This window comes from Prionailurus bengalensis, chromosome B4 (assembly GCF_016509475.1).
Source record: "Prionailurus bengalensis isolate Pbe53 chromosome B4, Fcat_Pben_1.1_paternal_pri, whole genome shotgun sequence".
Taxonomy (NCBI): domain Eukaryota; kingdom Metazoa; phylum Chordata; class Mammalia; order Carnivora; family Felidae; genus Prionailurus; species Prionailurus bengalensis.
This window is the reverse complement of record NC_057358.1, coordinates 67706208-67728078: the sequence shown is the minus strand read 5'-3', so window position 1 is coordinate 67728078 and position 21871 is coordinate 67706208. Positions and strand designations below refer to the sequence as shown.

At 36.9% G+C, this 21871-nt stretch overlaps 1 protein-coding gene across 1 annotated transcript in view; it reads right to left on the bottom strand.

Moving 5' to 3' along the window:
- The window catches only part of LRRK2 (leucine rich repeat kinase 2), a 137826-nt gene that overhangs the window by 89676 nt on the left and 26279 nt on the right, over positions 1–21871 (bottom strand). The window contains exons 13-18 of the mRNA XM_043563334.1: positions 19641–19765; positions 13265–13377; positions 6829–6973; positions 6132–6271; positions 1567–1695; positions 1321–1491 (exon numbers count right to left, since the gene is read on the bottom strand). Coding sequence (XP_043419269.1) covers positions 1321–1491; positions 1567–1695; positions 6132–6271; positions 6829–6973; positions 13265–13377; positions 19641–19765 — 823 coding nt within the window. The remainder of the gene's footprint in view (positions 1–1320; positions 1492–1566; positions 1696–6131; positions 6272–6828; positions 6974–13264; positions 13378–19640; positions 19766–21871) is intronic.

Sequence of the window (21871 nt, the reverse complement as noted above, 5' to 3'; positions counted from 1 at the left end):
TTATGTAGAGTACTAATTAGTACTAACTTAATTTACAGTTGACAAATTGAATTGAATCTATAGGCAAGTGGGAAATTAAATAAAGTAAGGCTTTTAAAGTAAATTACTGGAAAATACAGTACTCTGTTGGTTATTTAATAATGTGCATTAAATCACTGCATAATTGCTTTGTTAGAAATATTATTAATTTCTAGAAAATATACATGGTGCTACCCAAATGCTATTATAAACTGAAATTTATGCAATGACAACCCTGAAATAACATGTAATGCACTTTAATAAATACTTACTAAATTCACACTGTATGTAAAGCAATGAGTTAGGTATTCTAAATGACATGAAGATGAACACTGTACATTTCCACTTTCATACAACTAACAAAATATAAAAGATACATTGTGTATATCACATATATTGTCATGGACTCAAAAGAAGTAAATCTTTTATTTTGTATGGAGGTCAGGGGTGCCGGCAGGGCTTTACTGAGGAAAGAGCATTTGGGTTGGATTTTGAAGGTAAAGTAGAACATTTAGATAGAGGTGCTTGCCCAGTGCATGAGTGAAGGGAGGGAAGGAAGGCAGGACCACAGTGCTACACAACCAAGGGGGTGGTCAATGGCAGGGGATGCCAACGTGAACAGTGTCCCCAAAGGGGTGTAGTAACCGCCTGCATGGCCACATGCAGTACAACTGAGGAGAGAATTTGCTATCAGAGAAACTGGAAACAGAGAGAAAACGGTTGAAAGATTACCAAACCGAACCAAATGTTGTGTGGAGTGTGCCTGGAAAAGAATCTGGACAGAGATACATTGTAGGAGACACATTTGGAAAGTTATTAACAATATAACAAGGTAAGTAAACAAGTAAAATGAAGGATTATATTGGGGGGCCTGGGTGGCTCAGTCGGTTAAGCGGCCGACTTCGGCTCAGGTCATGATCTCACGGTCTGTGAGTTCGAGCCCCGCATCGGGCTCTGAGCTGATGGCTCAGAGCCTGGAGCCTGTTTCAGATTCTGTGTCTCCCTCTCTCTCTCTCTGACCCTCCCCCGTTCATGCTCTGTCTCTCTCTGTCTCAAAAATAAATAAACGTTAAAAAAAATAATAAAAAATTTAAAAAAAAAAATGAAGGATTATACCGGATATGCCTAAAGGACCCTATTACCTCTGAAATTCTGTGAATCTAAATTCCTACTACAAATCACAAGCAATTGTGAAATAAACTGGTGAATTCTGTAGTAAAGAATAACAGGATGTAAGCAAGAGCTGTACAATGGTAGAGTCAAATAACACAGAAAGACCAAAGTTAGGCCTTGAATATTTACCTGACAAATTAAAGAAGTTGCCTCCTTTGTTCGATTGGCGTCTGCTCCCAATAGAAGCAAGCATTCAACCATGATACTGTTATTCTGATCACATGCTTTCTCTAACATCACGCTTTTTAACTCATCGTCCATAGCTAATTTTGCAAAGCACTTGCAACAAAGGTTTAGAAACTGAAAAGAATGGAAACGAGCATTAGAGTGAGCTAAATCCATTAACAGTTAGCATACAGGTGAGAAACACTGTACCTGTTGATCCTTTTGTTCCATGATACTGGAAGACATCTGATGGAATATCACCGAATCAAAGGAATGATGCACCAGCAGGTTGGAAAAAGACACTGACAATTCCAGTATTGTTAAGATTGTCTGAAATCCCTGAAAGTGGGACCAAAATAATAACATAAGCAATTCTGGGCCAAAAGAATAAAAAATAAATAGTATAAAACAGATAATTTGTATGTGATAACTAACTAGATAATATTTATTGGGTTTGTACTTAAAAGCTATAAATCTTGGAACATTCCCATAAGCAAAGCTTGCTCTCTCATTACTAAGAAATAGAGCAGGCACACAGAGAATAAAATGCAAGCTAACAAGCCATTGTCTAGCAAGGCAGAAAAAATCCCTAATGAATTAAAAATAAGCCATACTCACAGGATGAAAGCAAGATATTAATTAATATTAGAAGAGCTGAATCAGCAGAGCAACATACCCAAATCAGCCAGCAAAGTGTATTTCTTATTACAAGACTACAGATTAAGTTCTCTAGATAGCCTAGCATTTCGCTAACATTTTGGTGCCTTCTTGTGAAATTTCAGCTGCAAAAGATGAATATGAGCTCCTAGATTTCATTCATGTTGAATATAGTTGAGAAAAGCTCTAAAGGCAGTCTGAGGTTTACACCTCTGTAGCAAATTATTTATAAAGAACTAGTCAGTCACATCATTACTTTTCAGAACCACCTCAAGCATATTCCTAAGAGTTGTCTGGGCTCTCCACACATGAGAGAGTTTCAGGAAAGAATGAGCTTTGGAATTTACTATTATTTAGCTTGGGTAAACTCATCAAAGATCAATTTAACCTAAAAAATTTTTATTATCTTTCAATATAATATATTAATGAAATTGTCTAATAGTTACTATTTTGTGGTTTTAAGATGCTGAATTTTGACAAATACTAACATTTGATAAGAGAAGTAGTCTTAATTTTTGCAGGTCTGAGGGACATGTGGTCCACCCACCACTAGACTAGAGGTCCCTGCAAATTCAAATGAATGCACCAGAAAAGCAAGTAATACAAATGTGCAGAAGGCACATAATTCAAAATAAAAACTTATAAACACTGAACTGACCAAATAAAATATGTTGACAGGCCAAATTTAGCCGATTGGTCAATAGTTGAAAACCTCTACTACAGAGATCCTAACATTTATACCTTTATGTATTAATACTGAGTAAACTGAGAGCTCTATAGCTGTACAGATTTATCTCTTTTTTCTAGGATTACTTTTAATCAGTTCTGGCTTGGCTTTAGTCATCCTTGCCTGAGGCAAATTATAAAAATCAGATTTATATAGCACATTGTTGTTTTTAATCTAAGAATGCTGCACGTTCAGCACTTTATAATTAAAAACTTTACATACATTATCTCATTTACTAGTAATGTCTGCGACAAGGTTATAGCCTGGATTTTTTTTTTATTCCTGGTCAATTCTGCCATTTATGAAAACATTGGTTGAGTGTGGTTTATGAAAGCTGCAAATTCCATTACCAAAACAAAACAAAACAAACGAACAAACAAAAAAAAAACAAAACCAAAGCAGAAACTCTTAAAGAGACTACTTGTTTTGCTAACATTAAAAAAAATTTTTTTTAACTCAAAGCAAAGTGGATATGGAAGGAACCTACCTCAACATAATAAAAGCTATATATGGCAAACCCACAGCTAACATCATACTCAATGGTGAAAAGCTGAAAGCTTTTCCTCTAAGATCAGGACAAGGATGCCCACTTTCACCACTTTTATTCAACATAGTATTAAAAATCCTAGTCACCACAATTAGACAAGAAAAAGAAATAAAAGGCATCCAAGTTAGAAAGGAAGAATTTAAGCTGTCATTACTTGCAGATCATTTGATATTATACATAGAAAACCCTAAAGACACCACCAGAAAACCATTAGAACTAATAAATGAATTCAGTAAAGTTGTAGAACACAAATTAAAATACACAAATTGATTATATGTCTAGACACTAATTATGAGTTATCAGAAAGAGTAATTAAGAAATGAATCCTATTTATATTTATATCAAAAAGAATAAGACACCTAAAAATAAATTTAACCAAAAAGATGAAAGACCTTTGCACTGAAAACTATAAAACACTGATGAAAGAAATTGAAGTAAACACAAAAAAATGGAAAGATACCCCATACTCATAGAATGGAATAATCAATATTGTCAAAATATCCATACTGGCCTAAGCAATCTACATCTTTAATGCATTCCCCATAAAAATACCAATGGCATTTTTCACAGAACTAGAACAAAAAACTCTAAAATTTGTATAGAACCACAGAAGACCTTGAATAGCCAAAGCAGTCTTGAGATAGAAAAATTAAGTTGAAGGTATCACACTCCCTGACTTCAAACTATACTACAAAGCTATAGTAATCAAAACAGTATGGTACTGGCATGAAAGCAGACACATAGGTCAATAATATACAACAGAGAGCCCAGAAATAAACCCATGTATATATGATTAATTAATTAACCAATAACACACAAAGGGGAAAAGACAGTCTCTTCAATAAATGGTGTTGGGAAAACTGGACCAGCTTACATGCAAAAGAATGAAACTGGATCACTATCTTACACCACATACAAAATGAATTCAATATAGATTAAAGACTTGAATGCAAGACCTGAAACCATAAAACACAAGCAGTAAACTCTTTGACATCAGCTTTAGCAATATTTTTTTTGGACCATACTCTTCAGGGAAGGGCAACAAAAGCTATAATAAACAAATGAGATTGCATCAAACCAAACAGCTTCTGCACAGCTAGGAAAGCCATCAACAAAATGAAAATATAATCTAATGAATGGGAGAAGATATGCGTAAATCATACATCCAATATGGGGTTAATGTCCAAAATATATAAAGAACTTATAGAACTCAAAACCAAAAAGACAAACAACCCAATTAAAACATGAGCAGAGGACTTGAATAGACATCTTTCCAAAGAAGACAGACATGTGGTCAATGTCTGTTGATGCTGATCTGCTCAACATCACTAATTATCAGGGAAACACAAATCAAAACTATAATGAGATATCACCTCAAACCTATCAGATTGGCTATTATCAAAAAGACAAAAAATACAATGTTGTTAAATATGCAGAGAAATGTGAACCCTTGTACACTGTTGACGAGAATGTAAATTAGGGTGGCCACTATAGAGAACAGTAGGGAGGTTCCTCAAAATATTAAAGATACCCATATCATATGACCCAGCAATTCTACTCTTGGGTATTTACCCGAAGAAAATAAAAACATCAATTCAAAGAGATATATGCATCCCTATGTTCATTTCTGCATTATTTATAATAGCCAATATGAGAACCTAAGTGTCCATTGATGGACAAATGTATCGATAAAGAAGATGGGGTACACACATATACACAAAATTGAACACTACTCAAACATAAAAGGAATGAAATCTTGCCATTTACAACAACATAGATGGACCTAGAGGGTATTATGCTAAGTGGAACAAGTCAAACAGAGAAAGACTAATACCATATGATTTCACTTATACATGGAATCTAAAAACCAAAACAAATGAACAAAAAATGCAAAACAGAAAAAGACTCATAGACAAAAGGGAAAAACTGTCAGTATCATAGTGGGGAGGGGTTGGGGGCAGGTGAAACAGGTCAAGGGGATTAAGAGGTACACACTTCCAGTAATAAAATAAATAAGTCATGGGGATATAACATATAGCATGGTGAATATAGTCAATAATTTTGTAGTAACTTTATATGATGATAAATGGTAACTACATTTAAATTGGAGATCATTTTGTAATACATAAAAATATCAAATCACTATGCAAAATTAATAGGATAATGTATGTCAGGGCGCCTGGGTGGCTCAGTCAGTTGAGCACCTGACTTCGGCTCAGGTCATGATCTCTCCCTCTCAAAAATAAATAAACATTAACAAAAAAATAGGATATTGTATGCCAATTATATTTCGATAAAAATAAATAAATATGTGATGGGAAAAAAATCTGAGCCAATTTCTTTCTTAATCTCCCCTAAGCCAACATCTTTCATTCTTAATAAGGAACACTTATTATATATCACATGTGAAATGTTGTTTGATGAAAAATACTTAAAATATTTTACTGCAAGGAAAAAAAATATCAAGGAGAAAAACTACTAGAGGTAAGCATCCCATAATAAAACATTGAGAATGACAAACCTTGAAAAATTATAACTTCTATTTACCTAAAATCTAAACAAGTAAAGCTCAGCTGGCTAGACTTTCTCTAGCACATTCTCTGCCCTTTCATGAAAAAGACAAATGGCAAATAAATATGCTGATTTTAGAGATTTAATAATGAATCACAGGATCTCTGCAATTCAATCCAATTCTCTTCACCTATAATTAAAATAATACAAAATGATAAATAGGTTTCAATTAACTAGACTATCTCCATTAATGCAAAGTGGGAATTGTACCAGCTGCTCTGAAAGAGAAATCTTCACAAGATCCCAAATTCCTTTCAAGATAAATGCACATACTTTAATCTGTACTTCAGCCATATCCTTAAATCGTTGTAAACTGGAAACCAGAATTTTTGCCAGCAGATGCCCAGTTCCTATGCATAAATTCTTCTTTGTAATCAAGCATCCTATAAGACCTAAACCCAGACATTGAATTTCTAGAAAAATAAAAGAAAAAAATAATAAAATTAGTGGTTTTAAATCTCAAAACTAAAGAAAAAATTTGAAGACACCCAGCCAATAGCTAAAGGCTTATACAAAATCTATCCTAATCCTGGGGTGCCTGGCTCAGTCAGTTAAGCATCCAACTGTTGATTTTGGCTCAGGTCATGATCTCACCCACAAGATCGAACCCTGCATAAGGCTCTGCACTGACTCTGCACTGACAGCAGGGAGCCTGCTTGGGATGCTCTCTGCCCCTCACCCGCTCGCCCCTCCCTGCCGTTCCAAAATAAATAAACATTAAAAAAAAATCTATCCTAAGAGTGCCTGGGTGGCTCAGTCGGTTAAGCATCCAACTTCAGCTCAGGTCATGACCTTGTGGTCCATGGGTTCGAGCCCTGCATCGGGCTCTGTGCTGACAGCTTGAATCCTGGAGCCTGCTTTGGATTCTGTGTCTCTCTCTCTGTCTGTCTCTCTGTCTCTCTCTCTCAAAAATAAATAAATAAAACCATTAAAAAATCTATCCTAAATCCTGACTTCAAATGGTACCAACCTTGGTCATCTGGATACATCTGAAGTGTGTGAAGTACCGAATCAATAGCACCTTCCAGGGATAATACTTGTAATGCATCAGGAAAATGTGCTAAGGAAGAAATTACTTTCAATCCACATTTCTGAATCCCAGGATTTCCAATGAACTGAAATCAAAAGGACAATTGATATTTGCTATTTAAAATGAATTATTAATACTTCAGTTAAAGCCAGCTACAGACTGACAAAATACAAACTAGTCCAAATAAAGATTATTACCTTTGATTTTGCCTTACATTACTAATTACTTTTTAATTATGATTAAGGGTAAGAGCTACCATTTTAATACTGAGTACCTCTTCTGTGCCACACAGCATGCTTAGTACTTTACATGCATTTTCTTTTCACACGAATCTAAAGTCCATACTAATATCACTCCCAATAGCAGATGAGTTTACTGGGGGTTAGAGAGGTTGCATATTCCTAAAGTCACACAGATTGTACATTGCTGAGATGAGACCAAATCAGGGATGTTGGAGCCCTTCGCCTGTATACTGTGTATTAGCCAGTAAAATGCAATGCTGACACTCACCTACAGAAAATACTAATCGAGAATCTACTCTTTAAGTGTTTTATATGTCATGTCTCATTTATTACCCCTCAACAGCCTCATGTGATAGATTCACCAAATTTCAAAGATATGGGAACATGAAGAGCTCAAATCACAAAGCTAGTATGTGTCAGGTCTAGGACTTTAATATAAATGTGTCTCCCTTAAAAACTCAGGAGCCAAAAACAAAAACAAAAAACAAAACAAAAAAAAACAACAAAAAAAAGAAAAAGAGGAAGAAGAAAAAGAAAAGAAAGCACAGGAGGTTAATCGCTACCTCTTCCAACTTTTTAATCTCAACTCTTCCAGATGATTTGACATCATTTACAGGTATCCTAATACAGGCCACTTCTTTTTCCAAACTATCCTACTTATCAACTAAGAAGAAACAGTCAATACACTTCCCAACCATGGACAATCACAGTTACACCTTCTCTCTTAAAAGCCCGTGGCATATAGCTAACTCTTATATGGGATGGGCCATCTCTGCTTTTCCATAATGTTTTCCATGATATGAATGCCCACCTAATAGCTTTCCTTTCAAAAATTACAATGCTATCCTTCACAGCACTTTTGTTTACACAGACACTGGTTTCATGGTATCTCTACTCCAAATGTGTGATTGGCACTACTGTGGGTATACACCACGGAGCTGAGAGCTTCAAGTCAGATCTCAAGCTCTGTTACAGCTTTTTCAACCAAAACCATCTACCCTCCAACCTTTCTCACTTCCATACTGTCAACGAACAGACTTTCATTCCTTTCCAATCTAGTCCTCCAATGCCTCTCAATTGTCCTTATTCAGCATCTTTTTTTCTTCATAGGGTATGAGGAGAAGCATCATTTTGTCATCCTGTGCCTTTCTCTTCCACCCTAATTGCTCAGCTCGGACATCAGTTCACCTATCATTTCAACAACACACTCATATCCTTGCCCCACTTCATACTCTTTCCTGTCATTGTTTCCATCTTACCAACTCTCTGAGTAGCAATTTGGAGCCAGTTAAATTTAGGTTTAAATTCTACCTCTTTTCACTTAATAGTTCCATTAAAAATTAATGAAATAACATTTAATGGTATTTACTCAGAAGGTATTATTCAAGAAATGAAAAGAAATTCAAAGTAGTTCAAAGTGAAGCTGGAGGGATGGCTCATGTGTCTCTGCCTCCTCACCTTAAACTGATCCTAAAAATCGAGGGTTGTTATGAGGATGAAATGAGATGACTCACTTTCTGTGCAACAAACCCTGAGTGATGGCCACGGTTCAGGCCTTGGGCTAACCACCCTCCTCATAGATGAAAAACTTCTAACAGGAGACAGAATGTCCCTTAATTGGTTTTCCATTCCATCAAGCTACTATTTCTCCTCCATTTCTAAACTTATTAATAGAAACATCTACGCCCACTGTCTCCACATTCTCCCTACCCCTTAATTTCATATAATCAGACTTCTGTCCTTACCACTCTGAATTAAAACCATTCAAAGAAAAAAGTCCTTTAACAACCAAACTGCTGCTTTTTCCTCCCTTAATTTCCATGACATGGTACACCCCTAATTATTCTCAAACTTTAAAACCATTCATTTGCCCATCTCCTTTACAATCTCTTCTTTCAATGTCAAACTTTTTCCAAAGTTCTTTTCTTAAAACCCTTCTACTTATGGATGGGACTTCGTACACTAACATGGTTCATGTCACCGTAACAACAATAGCGACAACCACAACAATAATACCAAAATCTATGCAGTACTCGCTATGTGCCAGAGATCCTTTTAAGCACTTCTTATATATTAACCCATGTAATCCTCACAATAACCCTATAATGTAGAAACACCATTATTAGCCCTATGTCACTGATGAAAAAAATTGAGACTCGGAATCCTTTAAGCAGATAACTCAGAGCACAAGTTTAAAGTCTCTTAAGCTCTAAGCCCACATTACTCTATGCTTGACGCTAGTATCTTAAACTCGGATGTTCAAAGCTAAAAGTTTATTAACTTATCAGGAAAACAGAAAAAGGAAAATGTTAGATTGTAGACTGTCTGAACTTTCTGTGTGACGAATAGTACCACCATTCCTACTTCCTAGGCAGGGCCAGCCTCCTGCGTACGCACCTGCGCAGCCATAGTTCTCTGTGCTTCCAAGGGCCCCACACTCGGTATAATGCTCTGCTACCACCATCTTGAAATTCTTAGTTTTTAAGCAAGGATTCCTGCATTTTCATTTTGTTCTGGGCCCCACAAATCAGGTAGCCAGTCCTAACCTCAAAATGCATCATAGGCTTATTTTTTTACGCTAAAAATTAAATAAAAAGATATTTATAAAGCATACATATTTGTTCTTAATACCATCCCTCTAACAAGTTTCTACTCAACTATTGGTTCTGCTACCTTAAACTCCTCTAATCTTGAACTATTTATTTCAGGTACAGTTGGATGATGACTAACGACTCCCTTACATCAGGAAACCTGTGATTGGTCCATGCAAAGAGAATGACAGCTTCACATTACTACATACGATGGAGCGCAGATAAACTGTTGGATAATTTAAAATAGTGGTATTTGACTTCTGACCAATTCATAAATCTGAAAATATTTATACAGGGGCACCTGGGTGGCTCAGTCAGTTAGGCTCCCAACTCTTGATTTCAGCTCAGGTCATGATGTCACAGTTTGTGAGACCAAGCCCCACACTGTCAGCCCAGAGCCTGCTTGGGATTCTCTCTCTCTCCCTCTCTCTCTCGCCCTCTCCCCCCAACCAAATAAACTTATAAAAGTATGTTACATGTATATATTTGTATTTACAAGCCTACAGTAGTCTTCTCTTTCAGTTATCAAATATTCTGTCTTGAAAATAGTGATATAATGTATTGCTGTTCAAATGGAAATTAAAATCAGTTTACTAGTTTATACTTAGCAATGTTATCCGAATGAAATGTTGGGAAATGCCAGTGGAAGGACACATAGAGATGTTAAACAGAAACATCTTATTGCCTATGCCCCACAATTTTCCAAGTTTTTCAGAAAATACATAAATAATTAAAATGGTTTCCTCAATGAGCTAACTAGCCAGCTCAAGTCACCTGGTTCAAAAATAGTCTCTTTCCTAGCTGCCAGCTACGTCAACTGCAATTCAAGAAAACTTCCCAGAAAAAATAAAAATATGGAATGTATAGCTAACAAGAAGACACCGTAGTCCAGGACTAAAATTAAGATACAACAGGGGCGCCTGGGTGGCGCAGTCGGTTAAGCGTCCGACTTCAGCCAAGTCACGATCTCGCGGTCCATGAGTTCGAGCCCCGTGTCAGGCTCTGGGCTGATGGCTCGGAGCCTGGAGCCTGTTTCGGATTCTGTGTCTCCCTCTCTCTCTGCCCCTCCCCCGTTCATGCTCTGTCTCTCTCTGTCTCAAAAATAAATAAATGTTAAAAAAAAAATTTAAATAAAAAAAAAAGATACAACATAATAAAATATCTGGATTTCAAGAAAAAGAATCCTTTGGTATCCAGGTGAAAATATCACTCATTTTAAAGTGAGAAAAAAAAAATCAAGCTGGTTTTAGACTTTTCCCCTAAAACATTCAGCACTAAAAGACAGTGAAATGCCTACAAGTTTTTAAAGAAAATAAACCCCAATATTTTACACCCAACCAAACTGTTTTTTCAAGAGTTCAAATATAAAGCATTTGAACAAAAGATTTGAACTTCAGTCTGAATGTTACTGGAGTTTTATATATATCCAAACATAAATTCACTTTAATAAATACTTTCCAGGGTGCCTGGGTGGCTTAGTCGGTTAAGTGTCCAACTTCAGCTCAGGTCATGATCTCCTGGTTCATGGATTCCAGCCCCACACTGGGCTCTCTGCTGTCAGTGTAAAGCCTGCTTCGGATCCTCTGCCCCCGTCTTCCTCCCTCTGCCCCTCCCCTGCTCTTGCTCTCTCTCTTTCTCAAAAGTAAAAAAATAAAAACATTAAAACATTAAAAAAAAAACAAAACAAATAAGTAAATAAATACTTTTAATAGTCTTTGCACTGTAACCTTAGTTGAATCTCAAATTCTATCTAATTGGGAATTCTGCTTTCCAAGAATAGACTTACTTTTAAAGGTGATTTGTTTCAGGTGTCTGCAGTATTTGGGCCCAAAATCTCTGATGCTTTGTAACATTTATTCAGAGTGAGACATGCAATCACAGAATTTTAGAGCTAAAGAAATACTTATATTCCTCTTTTAGAGTATTTTTTTTCCTCAAAAGTGGTGAGGAATTAGGGGAATAACTTTTAGGAATTAAAAACAGGGGAGGTTTTTAAAACTAAAACACTGTCACTTCTATTTCCCCTGACCTTAACTCCCTGCCTCCAAATGACAGTCGCTGTTTAGTGAGATGCCTTGTCATTGCTCAGCTGTTGAAATGGCGGAACACATAGGGGAGGCAGTGGTAGGCTTCTCAACCACTGCTTCTGGAAGTAGCAAGCAAAAGAAAGGAAGACCTGGGAGCTTTTCTTGGCATCACGGTATTTACTGACAGGGTGGGGTCTCCTGATCGCTGACTCCTTCTACGATATCACACTTATAGTCAATAACTTTAGAAAAGATGGGCTACCCAGAATCACAGTTACCTGTGAAGTTGTTCTGGTACCTCTTGCTTCTCACCAACATATACCATGAATAAAATTAACCACCCCCTCCTCTACACGCCTATTGTCCATAAAGCCAGTATAGTTCGTAAGTCCCAATGCAGAACATGTGGTTTACGCATGGCTGTTGTTGTTATTCTCCTCACCCAACTGTGAGATCCAAGAGAGAAGGGCACAAATCATGTTCATTTTTGTCTTCCCAGTGCCTAACACAGTTCCTTCCACATACTTGTTTTCATCAAATATTTCCGGAATTGAATTCAAGCCATTATATTGCTATACTCAAAAATCATACTAAGGTTTCAGTACAAATGACTCAAATATATCATAGACAATTACATTATAAAGTTCAGTTTAAATTGAATTGTTAAAGGAGATCTCTCTACAGGCTATTCTGATTTATGACATTTTTCAAAGTATACTAAATCACAAGGAATCATTTCCATTAATCACCTTGACTGCTCTCTTCCTCTCACGAAAACATTAACTCTAATCATTCTTTACATCTTTACTCTTGCATCTTTTATAAAGACCAATTCATCTTACATTAAGCCTCCAAACCATCTTAATTCCATCAATTCCTTTTGCATTTCACAATGTAGATTTAATTCCCTGCTTTTTTCATACTTAGTATGATTGTTGATTATAGTAATTATATTATTGCAAATGTAGATCGATACGTAAATATATGTAATACACGTAAATGCATATAGATATGTAAATATCTAAAAATGGTCAGAAACAATGCACACCGAACCATTTCAGAGGTTATCTCTGAGGAGAGCAATGAAAGTGAGCCCAGGCAATTGAAGAAGCTTTTAATGTTGTGCCCTGTGTCTTCATGGACTGAACCTTTCAGACCAGAAAAGACCCAAAAGAAAGACAACAGCAGCCACAGTTCCTGACATCACTCATGAGGCTTAGCTTAACATCTAGCTCTTTAGTTCTCTCTCTGATTGAGTAGACTGGAGTGGATTTATGTTACCAGCAATCTAAAGAACCTGTCCACGTGTGTGGTCAATAGTATACTCCCCTCAGCTGGAATGGTACATCTCTTCACACCTTGCATCCCTGTTGGCATCTTACATCTCCACCCACATAACTTCCTACTATCATAGTAAACAGAAGATGGAAAACTGAAACTGAAACAGCCCTTCTATTTCTCCAAATCCCATAGTCCAGGGAATGGTATAAAGGCAGAAAACTTATATTGTACATACCCTGTTCAACGCTGCTAGGACCAGTTTGTGAATATCATTCCTGAAACACTGTTTTTTAACCATATGTAGCTTATGTTGATATTCTGTATCTTCCTTGGACTCTTCTGGCATGCCTAAATAAGTAAACAAATAAATAATAAGTTTCTCATAAAGATTTAGGCTGAGCAGATTGTCACTTCCTAGAAGTGATCATAATTAACCTAACAATACATACACATGTTGTACTATTTTCTAATGCATAGTTCCTTATCAAAGAAATAACCCTTATCTTTACAGAAATTATAAAAAGTTTATCATTGAATGTAAAATAGATGCAACGTGTGTGGGTGTTTACTGAAGTAGCAAGAGCTACTACCTGGAGAGGTTTTCTAGAGCAAACAATACTTTTTTTGTCTGAATACTCTGTATTCATACAAGATGTTTATGCAACAATGGACAGCTTGAGAAAAGCTCAGTTATTTGGGCTACACATAAAAAGGTCAGATATGAAATGCAGACATAAAAGAACAGCTGGAACAACAGTGAAAAGAAAAAAGATTTCAGTTTCAGCGTTACGGTGGTAAAGAGCATGTACTTTTGTTAAAAGTCCTCTAAGGCTGTATAATAGTATTAAGTTACTCACAGGAAACATATTCCTTATTAAGCTACATGGTAATTAAACTATCCTAAAACTGTTAAAAAATAAGAAGTCAAAAAATAGTGGTTACATAATTGATACTGCATACTACAATTATTATGAATGGATGATGTTTCCAAAACCTATGCCTATAGAAATAATTATTAATAAGCAGTTCTTTATATAATCTTTCACTTTAATAATCTGTATTAACAAGGGGCACCTGGGTGGCTCAGTCAGTTAAGCGTCAGACTTCGGCCCAGGTCATGATCTCATGTTTCTTGAGTTCCAGCTCCACATCAGGCTCTGTGCTGATAGCCTGGAGCCTGGAGCCTGCTTTCGATTCTGTGTCTCCCTCTCTCTCTACCCCTCCCCTGTGCTCGTTCTCTCTTAAAAATAAACATTAAAAAATATTTTTTAAATTATTTTTATTAACACAAACTATTAACTGGCTGCATATATAGCTTTTCATTTACCTAACAACAACAACAAAAAAAACTTAAATGCTAACTACATGCCAGAGCTGTTGCTACATGTTGGGAATAACACAATGAATAACAAAGGCTGGGTGGATCTCCACCCTCCTGTAGCTTTCAGTCCTCATTTTAGAATATATTCAGACAGGTTCAGACATTCACTACAGCTGTATGACCTTAGGCAAGTCGCTTAAACTCTCTGCCTTATTTTCAGTAACCAAGCCCACGTTAATTTCTGAAACGGCCGATTACATCGCAAGCAGATGTAACCACTAAGAGGAGGCCTGTTGAGTAATAAAAACTTTATCACATGTAATAAGTCTTAATAAACATCCTTCTTACATTAAGACCAAATGAACATTACCATAAATTTCATCTCTGGTCTTTGTTATATCACTTGAGTTTTTACTATCCATAAAGGATATAATCTCCTCTCCATGTAACAGTCCTTTAAATTGTACATACTGCAAAATTTTGAGGGCAGGATCCATAACCTAATCATCTCCAGATCACCAAGAGTTCCAAGCATAGTGTTTTAGATCTGTTATTCAATGTATGCCTGTTGCACAAATGTATACATAGGAGTGCCTACTCAGGAGTCAGGCTGCATAGGTTGAATACCTGACTCCATTATACAAGTTGTGACCTTAAAATCTCTACTTCTCATGCTTGTTTCATCATCTGTAAAATGGCACACACACAAAAACAGGTATCTGCCTCATGGGTTGCTATGAGAATTTTAAAAATTCATACACATCAAGCACTTTGAACAATGCCTGACACATTTTAATTCTTCATGTTTTTCAGCATATTGTTACTAACTACAAATGAATGGGGTGTTTTACAGTTTTCATAGCATCCTAAGCCATCTCCTGATTAAACAAATTCAGTTTCTCTTAATGTTCTTTCAGATGTGGTTTTATACTCATAATCACCTTCCTCTATATAATTCCCAATTTGCATAAGTCCTTTCTTAAAGAATTTTACATTATTCCTTCTAGATCTGACACCAAGTCAAGAAAAATAACCAACGCAATATTTTATTAAAATAGCTGTCTTATCATTTTATTAAAGCCACAGAGTCAGGCACCTGGGTGGCTCAGTCCATTGAGCATCTGACTTCGGCTCAGGTCATGATCTCGTGGTTTGTGTACTGTACTGGGCTCTGTGCTGACAGCTCAGAGCCTGGAGCCTGCTTCGGATTCTGTGTCTCCCTCTTTCTCTGTCCCTCCCCCGCTCATACTCTGTGTCTCAGAAATAAATAAACATTAAAAAAATGTAAAAAAAAAAAAATTAGACTTCCATTTTAAGCTCAGTCCACATTGATAAAAAAAATAAAATGAAGACAGAAATTACATCAACTCTGATCTTGTACCTCTGAAGGGTAATAGGTAAAGTTGCCAAAAGTTCTATTTTTGCACATATGCTTTCTACTATTTCATTCAAAGAGACAGTTGAAGGTCTACTCTCATCCTGGTTTGTGTTAGTAGCTGAAATAGAACAGGAAGACCTAGTTTCTGCCTTTCTCGAGCCCAATGCTTAGCTTTAGAACACATATGTAAATAAACTATTATAGTGGTTAACAAAATAGAGGTGTGTGCAAATAATAAAAGGGAAAGAAGAAGTAATGACCAAAAGAAATGAAGTCAGGTGCCCAAGATTTGTAGAAACTATAAGGAGTTTGGGTAAAGTGAAGTTTACTTCATCTTAAAAAATGAAGAAAGTGGAGGGACTCCTGGGTGGCTCAGTCAGTTAAGCATCCATGATCTTGTGGTGTGTGAGTTTCAGCCCCACCCCAGGCTCTGTGCTGACAGCTCAGAGCCTGGAGCCTGCTTCGGATTCTGTGTCTCCCTCTCTTTCTCTGCCCTCCCCTGCTCGTGCTCTGCCTCTCTTTCTCTCAAAAATAAGTAAACATTAAAAAAACAAATCTTACAAAGCTACCGGGTCAATCACTTCAGTAACTTATTGTTCCAAAAAAGAGGAAAAATTGAAAACTACTACATTGAAAGAAGTTTAAGAAACCTAACAGCCCATATGCATATGTGGGCCTGAACTGGACACTGAATTATATAAATTTGCTATAACACACACCTTTGTTACAATTAAGACAATCTGAATATGGGCTAGTTAATAAATGAACTGAGATATTATAGGCACCTACCTCAACTTAACATGCTCAAACCAGAATCATATTCAACCTCAAAACTACTGGGGTACTGATACTATAGTTAACTCATTGATACATAGAATGGTTAAGATACAGCAAATTACTGTGTAGTATGGTATAGTAATACGGTATGGGAGCATAGAATAAAATAGATAACAATAAAGAAATGTATTTATATAATGATATGTTTATAAATGTGTCAACAAATACGTATTTCTACACATGAAATACAACCCTAAAATTATAAAATTATTTCCAAGGGTACCCATTAATAGATCTAAACATCATTATAAGAAAATCACTTAATTGACCTTTTAAATACATAAGTTCACATATCTAATGATTATTGCTATCAATGTGGCTTCAGAGTCAATTCTAAAAACAATAACAAAATTATCTTCAAAAAATGTTTTAATGTTTATTTATTTTTGAGAGAGAGAAAGATAGAGTGTGAGTGGGACAGGGCAGAGAGAGAGGGAGACACAGAATGGAAGCAGGGTCCAGGCTCTGAGCTGTCAGCACAGAGCCTGAGGAGGGGCTCAAACTCACGAACTGTGAGATCATGACCTGAGCCGAAGTCGGACGCTTAACCAACTGAGCCACCCAGGCGACCCCAGTACGATTTTTTAAAATATTTATTTATTTTTGAGAGAGAGAGAGAGAGAGAGAGAGAGAGAGAGAGAGAGAGGGTGTGAGTGGAGGAGGGGCAGAGAGCGAGGGAGACACAGAATCTGAAGGAGGCTCCAGGCTCCAAGCTGTCAGCACAGAGCCTGACGTAGGGCTCGAACTCACAGACTGCAAGATCATGACATAGGCCAAAGTTGGACACTTAACTGACAGCCTTGAAGGCACCCCCAAAACTTGTTTCTTAACCAAAAGAATATTATTTTATTAACTAACAGATTTGATTCTGAAAGTCTTCTGCTTACCTTTAAAATTTAAAAGATTAAGGCTGGCACCTTTAAGGATGATCAAAATGGTTCTGTTTTGTTTTGTTTTTTACAATCTACAAAGTTCAAAAAAAACTGTAATAATATTTTCAAGCAAAATTATGTCTGTTAAGTTATACCTTAAAAGTTGCATGACAACTATGAATAGCACATCATGATTCAATTCAAAATCTACTAATTGAACAGCTATTTTAGTTCAATACGCCAGGGGATTAAAAACACCAACAACGACAACGACTGAAGAAAGCCCCCTCCTTGAAAAAATGTATATTCTTGTACCGAGTATGCTTTTATTCTTAGAAACATAAAATACAATTATGATTAAAGATAGTGGTAGATTTATGAGGATTTCATTTAAAAACAGTGCATACAAAAAAAAAAAAAAAAAAACAAACCTGGGCTGTAAAAGAATAGGAATTTTACAGAGCAACAAAAAGTAATTACGTCCTTGATATTCAGCAGTCAGAAAGTCCTATCAAACGAATGTCCTCACTGTCTCTCAGATCCACCGTCTCCCCTGCTTCCATCGCTGGGCCCCCACCACGTCTCACCTGACCATCATGGCCTCCAACGCAATCTCCCTGGAGGAGGCTTTCTCCCTGCCAATCATCCTCCACAGCACAGCGCTTTCACTATAAACTGCAGACTTGTTCATGACACTAAAGTTTTTGAACACCTTTAATAAATCTGAACTGACTTCTGTTCAAAAAAGCCACACACTTGCTCAGTGCTGTGGTCAGGCCCTTAACCTCAGGCCTCCGCCAGTCCTTCCACATTCATCCACAGGCACTGATCTCCTCACACCTTACTCACCCAAGACCATGTGCACTCTGTCCTTCTGCCTGAAGGGTCCTGCCCAACCTTCCTACCTGGTCAGCTTCACACACCCTTCAACTTCAAATATCTCAATCTTGACCTACTCCTTTGATTAAATTACTTGTGCCTCCACCAATATTCTCACAGCCTTTTATACTATGGCAGTAACAGCTCTGCTCATACTGTCTGGTAATTATCTATTTACATATCCATCTACCTCTAAGCTCCAATAACAGTACCGTAATGTCTTCTTCATTCATTTTTCACCATTGGGCAGCCATCACAATATTTAGAACAAAGGAGGTTCTTAATAAATATATACTGAATGAATGGAGGAACAGTTGTTTTAAATGGGCTTTGGGGGTGCCTGGGTGGCTCAGTCAGTTAAGTGTCTGACTTCGGCTCAGGTCATGATCTCACCATTCGTGAGTTCAAGCCCTGCGTCGGGTTCTGTGCTGACAGCTTGGAGCCTGGAGCCTGCTTCAGATTCTGTCTCCATCTCTCTGCCCCTCCCCTGCTCACATTCTGTCTATCTCTCTCTCTCTCAAATATAAAACATAAAATAAATTAAAATAAATAAATACAAAATAAACAGGCTTGGAAGGACAAGTGAGGTCACAACAGATGTAAGCAGGGGGTAAAGGGGAGAGAACAGAAGCTACTGAGGTTAATAAATAAAAGCCACAGGGGCGCCTGGATGGCGCAGTCGGTTAAGCGTCCGACTTCAGCCAGGTCACGATCTCGCAGTCCGTGAGTTCGAGCCCCGCGTCGGGCTCTGGGCTGATGGCTCAGAGCCTGGAGCCTGTTTCGGATTCTGTGTCTCCCTCTCTCTCTGCCCCTCCCCCGTTCATGCTCTGTCTCTCTCTGTCCCAAAAATAAATAAACGTTGAAAAAAAAAATTAAAAAGTAAATAAATAAAAGCCACAGGGTTATATTTGAGAAAGATTCATTCAACCACAGAGTGAAAGAAGGACCGGAAAGAGGCAAAAGAGAAAGTGTGAAAATTAGTTTGCTATGTTTATAGTTCAGACAGGAAGCAAAACAAAACTTGGATGGCAACAGAAATAGAAAAAATTACCAGAGGTTGACACTCTCCTTGGAAGCAAAGCTCCATACTCTATATTATAGTGATTGCTTGTATAAATAAATTATCCAATTTTCTTATAAATTAATCTGACCCTTCCACGTCATCATTTTTCCTCTCTTTTTACTTTTGGATTAGTGGGAAGATTTGCTTTTGGTTGAGAAAAGCTGGTCCTTTCATTTTCGCCTAGAAAGTTGGTATTTCGGAAGAAGTCAAAAAAAATCCATTGAAATTGCCATCTCTTCCCATATCCATTATGTGACTTACCTGGAACTATAAAATGTAAAATAGCTCGAAGTGCCTCCAGCTGCACTGATAATGATGCCTCATGATATTTCATAACTGTTATTATTTTGGGGGCCACTACCACCATTGTATCCATGGAAGCATTACTGGAAATATAAGATTGAAACGCTTATTAAAAGTACAATCTTATTTCATTGTACAAACACCCAGGTTAAACAAATACAGGAAAACAGAACCATTCTATTTTACCAGAAAAGGCGATATGGAAATGCATTTGCATTCAGTAATATGAGCACACCTATTTTAATTATTATTTAATTAAACCCTGACCTCAAGAAGTGGAATTCCTAATAACCTGGGAATTCTTTTATTTAGTTTCACAAGACACAGCTCCCTTCTGATCTGCACATGGGTCACTGGCAACAACCCTGAAAAAGTAGGTGTTATTATCTGCATTTTCCAGATGAAGAGTTTAGCCTGACAGAGGTGACGTATCAAGGTCCTATAACTAGAATGTGACAGAGCCAGGACTGGAACACAAAAACTGTCTGAGCTCCAAGGTCAGGGATCTTTAGAGCATACCAACCTGCATCTTCCAAATTAACACCACTGGACTCCCTGTATGGTATTCTTAATTAGTTTCATCTGCGTTGAAGTCTTGAGTTTCTCTAAGGTATTTTGTCTATTCTTTCTCTTCCATATGAAGAAATCCCACTGGATTAGATTTCAGTAGGTACTACAAACTGTAAAACAGGCAGGCCTTGCTTTGCACAGTGCCATGTTAACTGAAACCTGTGCATTACTCCAACCAAGCCCTCACTTCGCGTGGTTCTGTGGTCACGGTAAGCTTCTCTTGTTTGGTCATCCCACTTCATTCACTCTCCTCTAACCACTGTGCCCTTACTCATCCCTGCCACTGCATTATCACACAGTATTTACTGTAACTGTCTCTTTACACATCAGTCTCCCCAACTAGACAGTGGGTTTTTTAGTGGCACGCCCACTGTCATAGTTATCTTTGAATCCCCAGGACTAAAACTGTATATTTTACCTATGAGGAAACAGCCAGAAGCATTAATTGCACATAAACTACAGAATCTTAAAGGGTAGATTATTCCATGGTGTTTTTGTCTCATTTATAAAGGTTTGCACACTTCCGGGACCATAAAAATCATCATTGGAGATCAACTTTGCATTTAAATATTCAATAGCAACATTTAAATAAAAGAAATATGACTCAAAGATATGATATATATAAACATAAATAAATTAGCTGGATGGATGTTAAAAACAACATAACCTTATTCCTTAAAAGCCTACCAATGTGCTACATACATTTTACCATGCTATTTGCATTTCATTTATTCATATTTAAGAACAGTATTAATAATAATAGCTGTGATTTATTGAGTGCTTACAATGTATAGGCATTATCTTAACTTTGTAAGAAGTAAGTGATTTAATATTTACATTATAAACTTACAACTGATGAGGTTATTACTATTTATCCCTCTTTACCAAAGAGGAACCTGATGTTTAGACATCAAATGGCTGGCTCAAATTAGTGGGAAAGCCAGGACACAAAATCATTTTCTACTGCAACATTTGTGCTAATTATTTTTTCTTTTACACATTACAGTTTCCTAGAGAGCTTATTTTTTTGTTTGAGATTCACACAGATTAGGCCAAAGTTACTTCCCATTCTTTGGCCTAATAAAATGCAAAAAGGCACTGAGCATATCCTGCAGTAGGCACCTTCTGTACATAATTCAGTTTTAGCCTTTTAAACGGGTTTTTCTTAAGCCCCCCCACTCACCACTCTACCCCCCAACCCTGCCCTATCGTCCACCCCAGATCTGGTCCTGTTGTGCCTCTAACCAGCCATAGAATCTTAACATCTTTGGACTTCCCAGCTAAGGAATGAGAGCAGGAAGAGAAGACCAGGTTAATTCAAATGAAAGAATCGCAATAAATATTTGTTGTGAAAAAAAACAGAAGCCATATTCTGATTTTATCTCATGCCTTTCATACACAATAATTTGAAAAATTGATTGTACAACTGCCATTTTCCAAAATGTGGTCAGCACCAAGCACAAAGTACAAAAGCCAATTCAACGTGTTTCTACAATCTCTGCCATCCCTTTCCACAGTCAGATAAAATAAGTCTACAGTATTGGTGATATAAGATTATATTCCACAATGTTTCAATCTGCAAATGTCTTATGTTTTTCTTTTAACTCTTACAAATATGC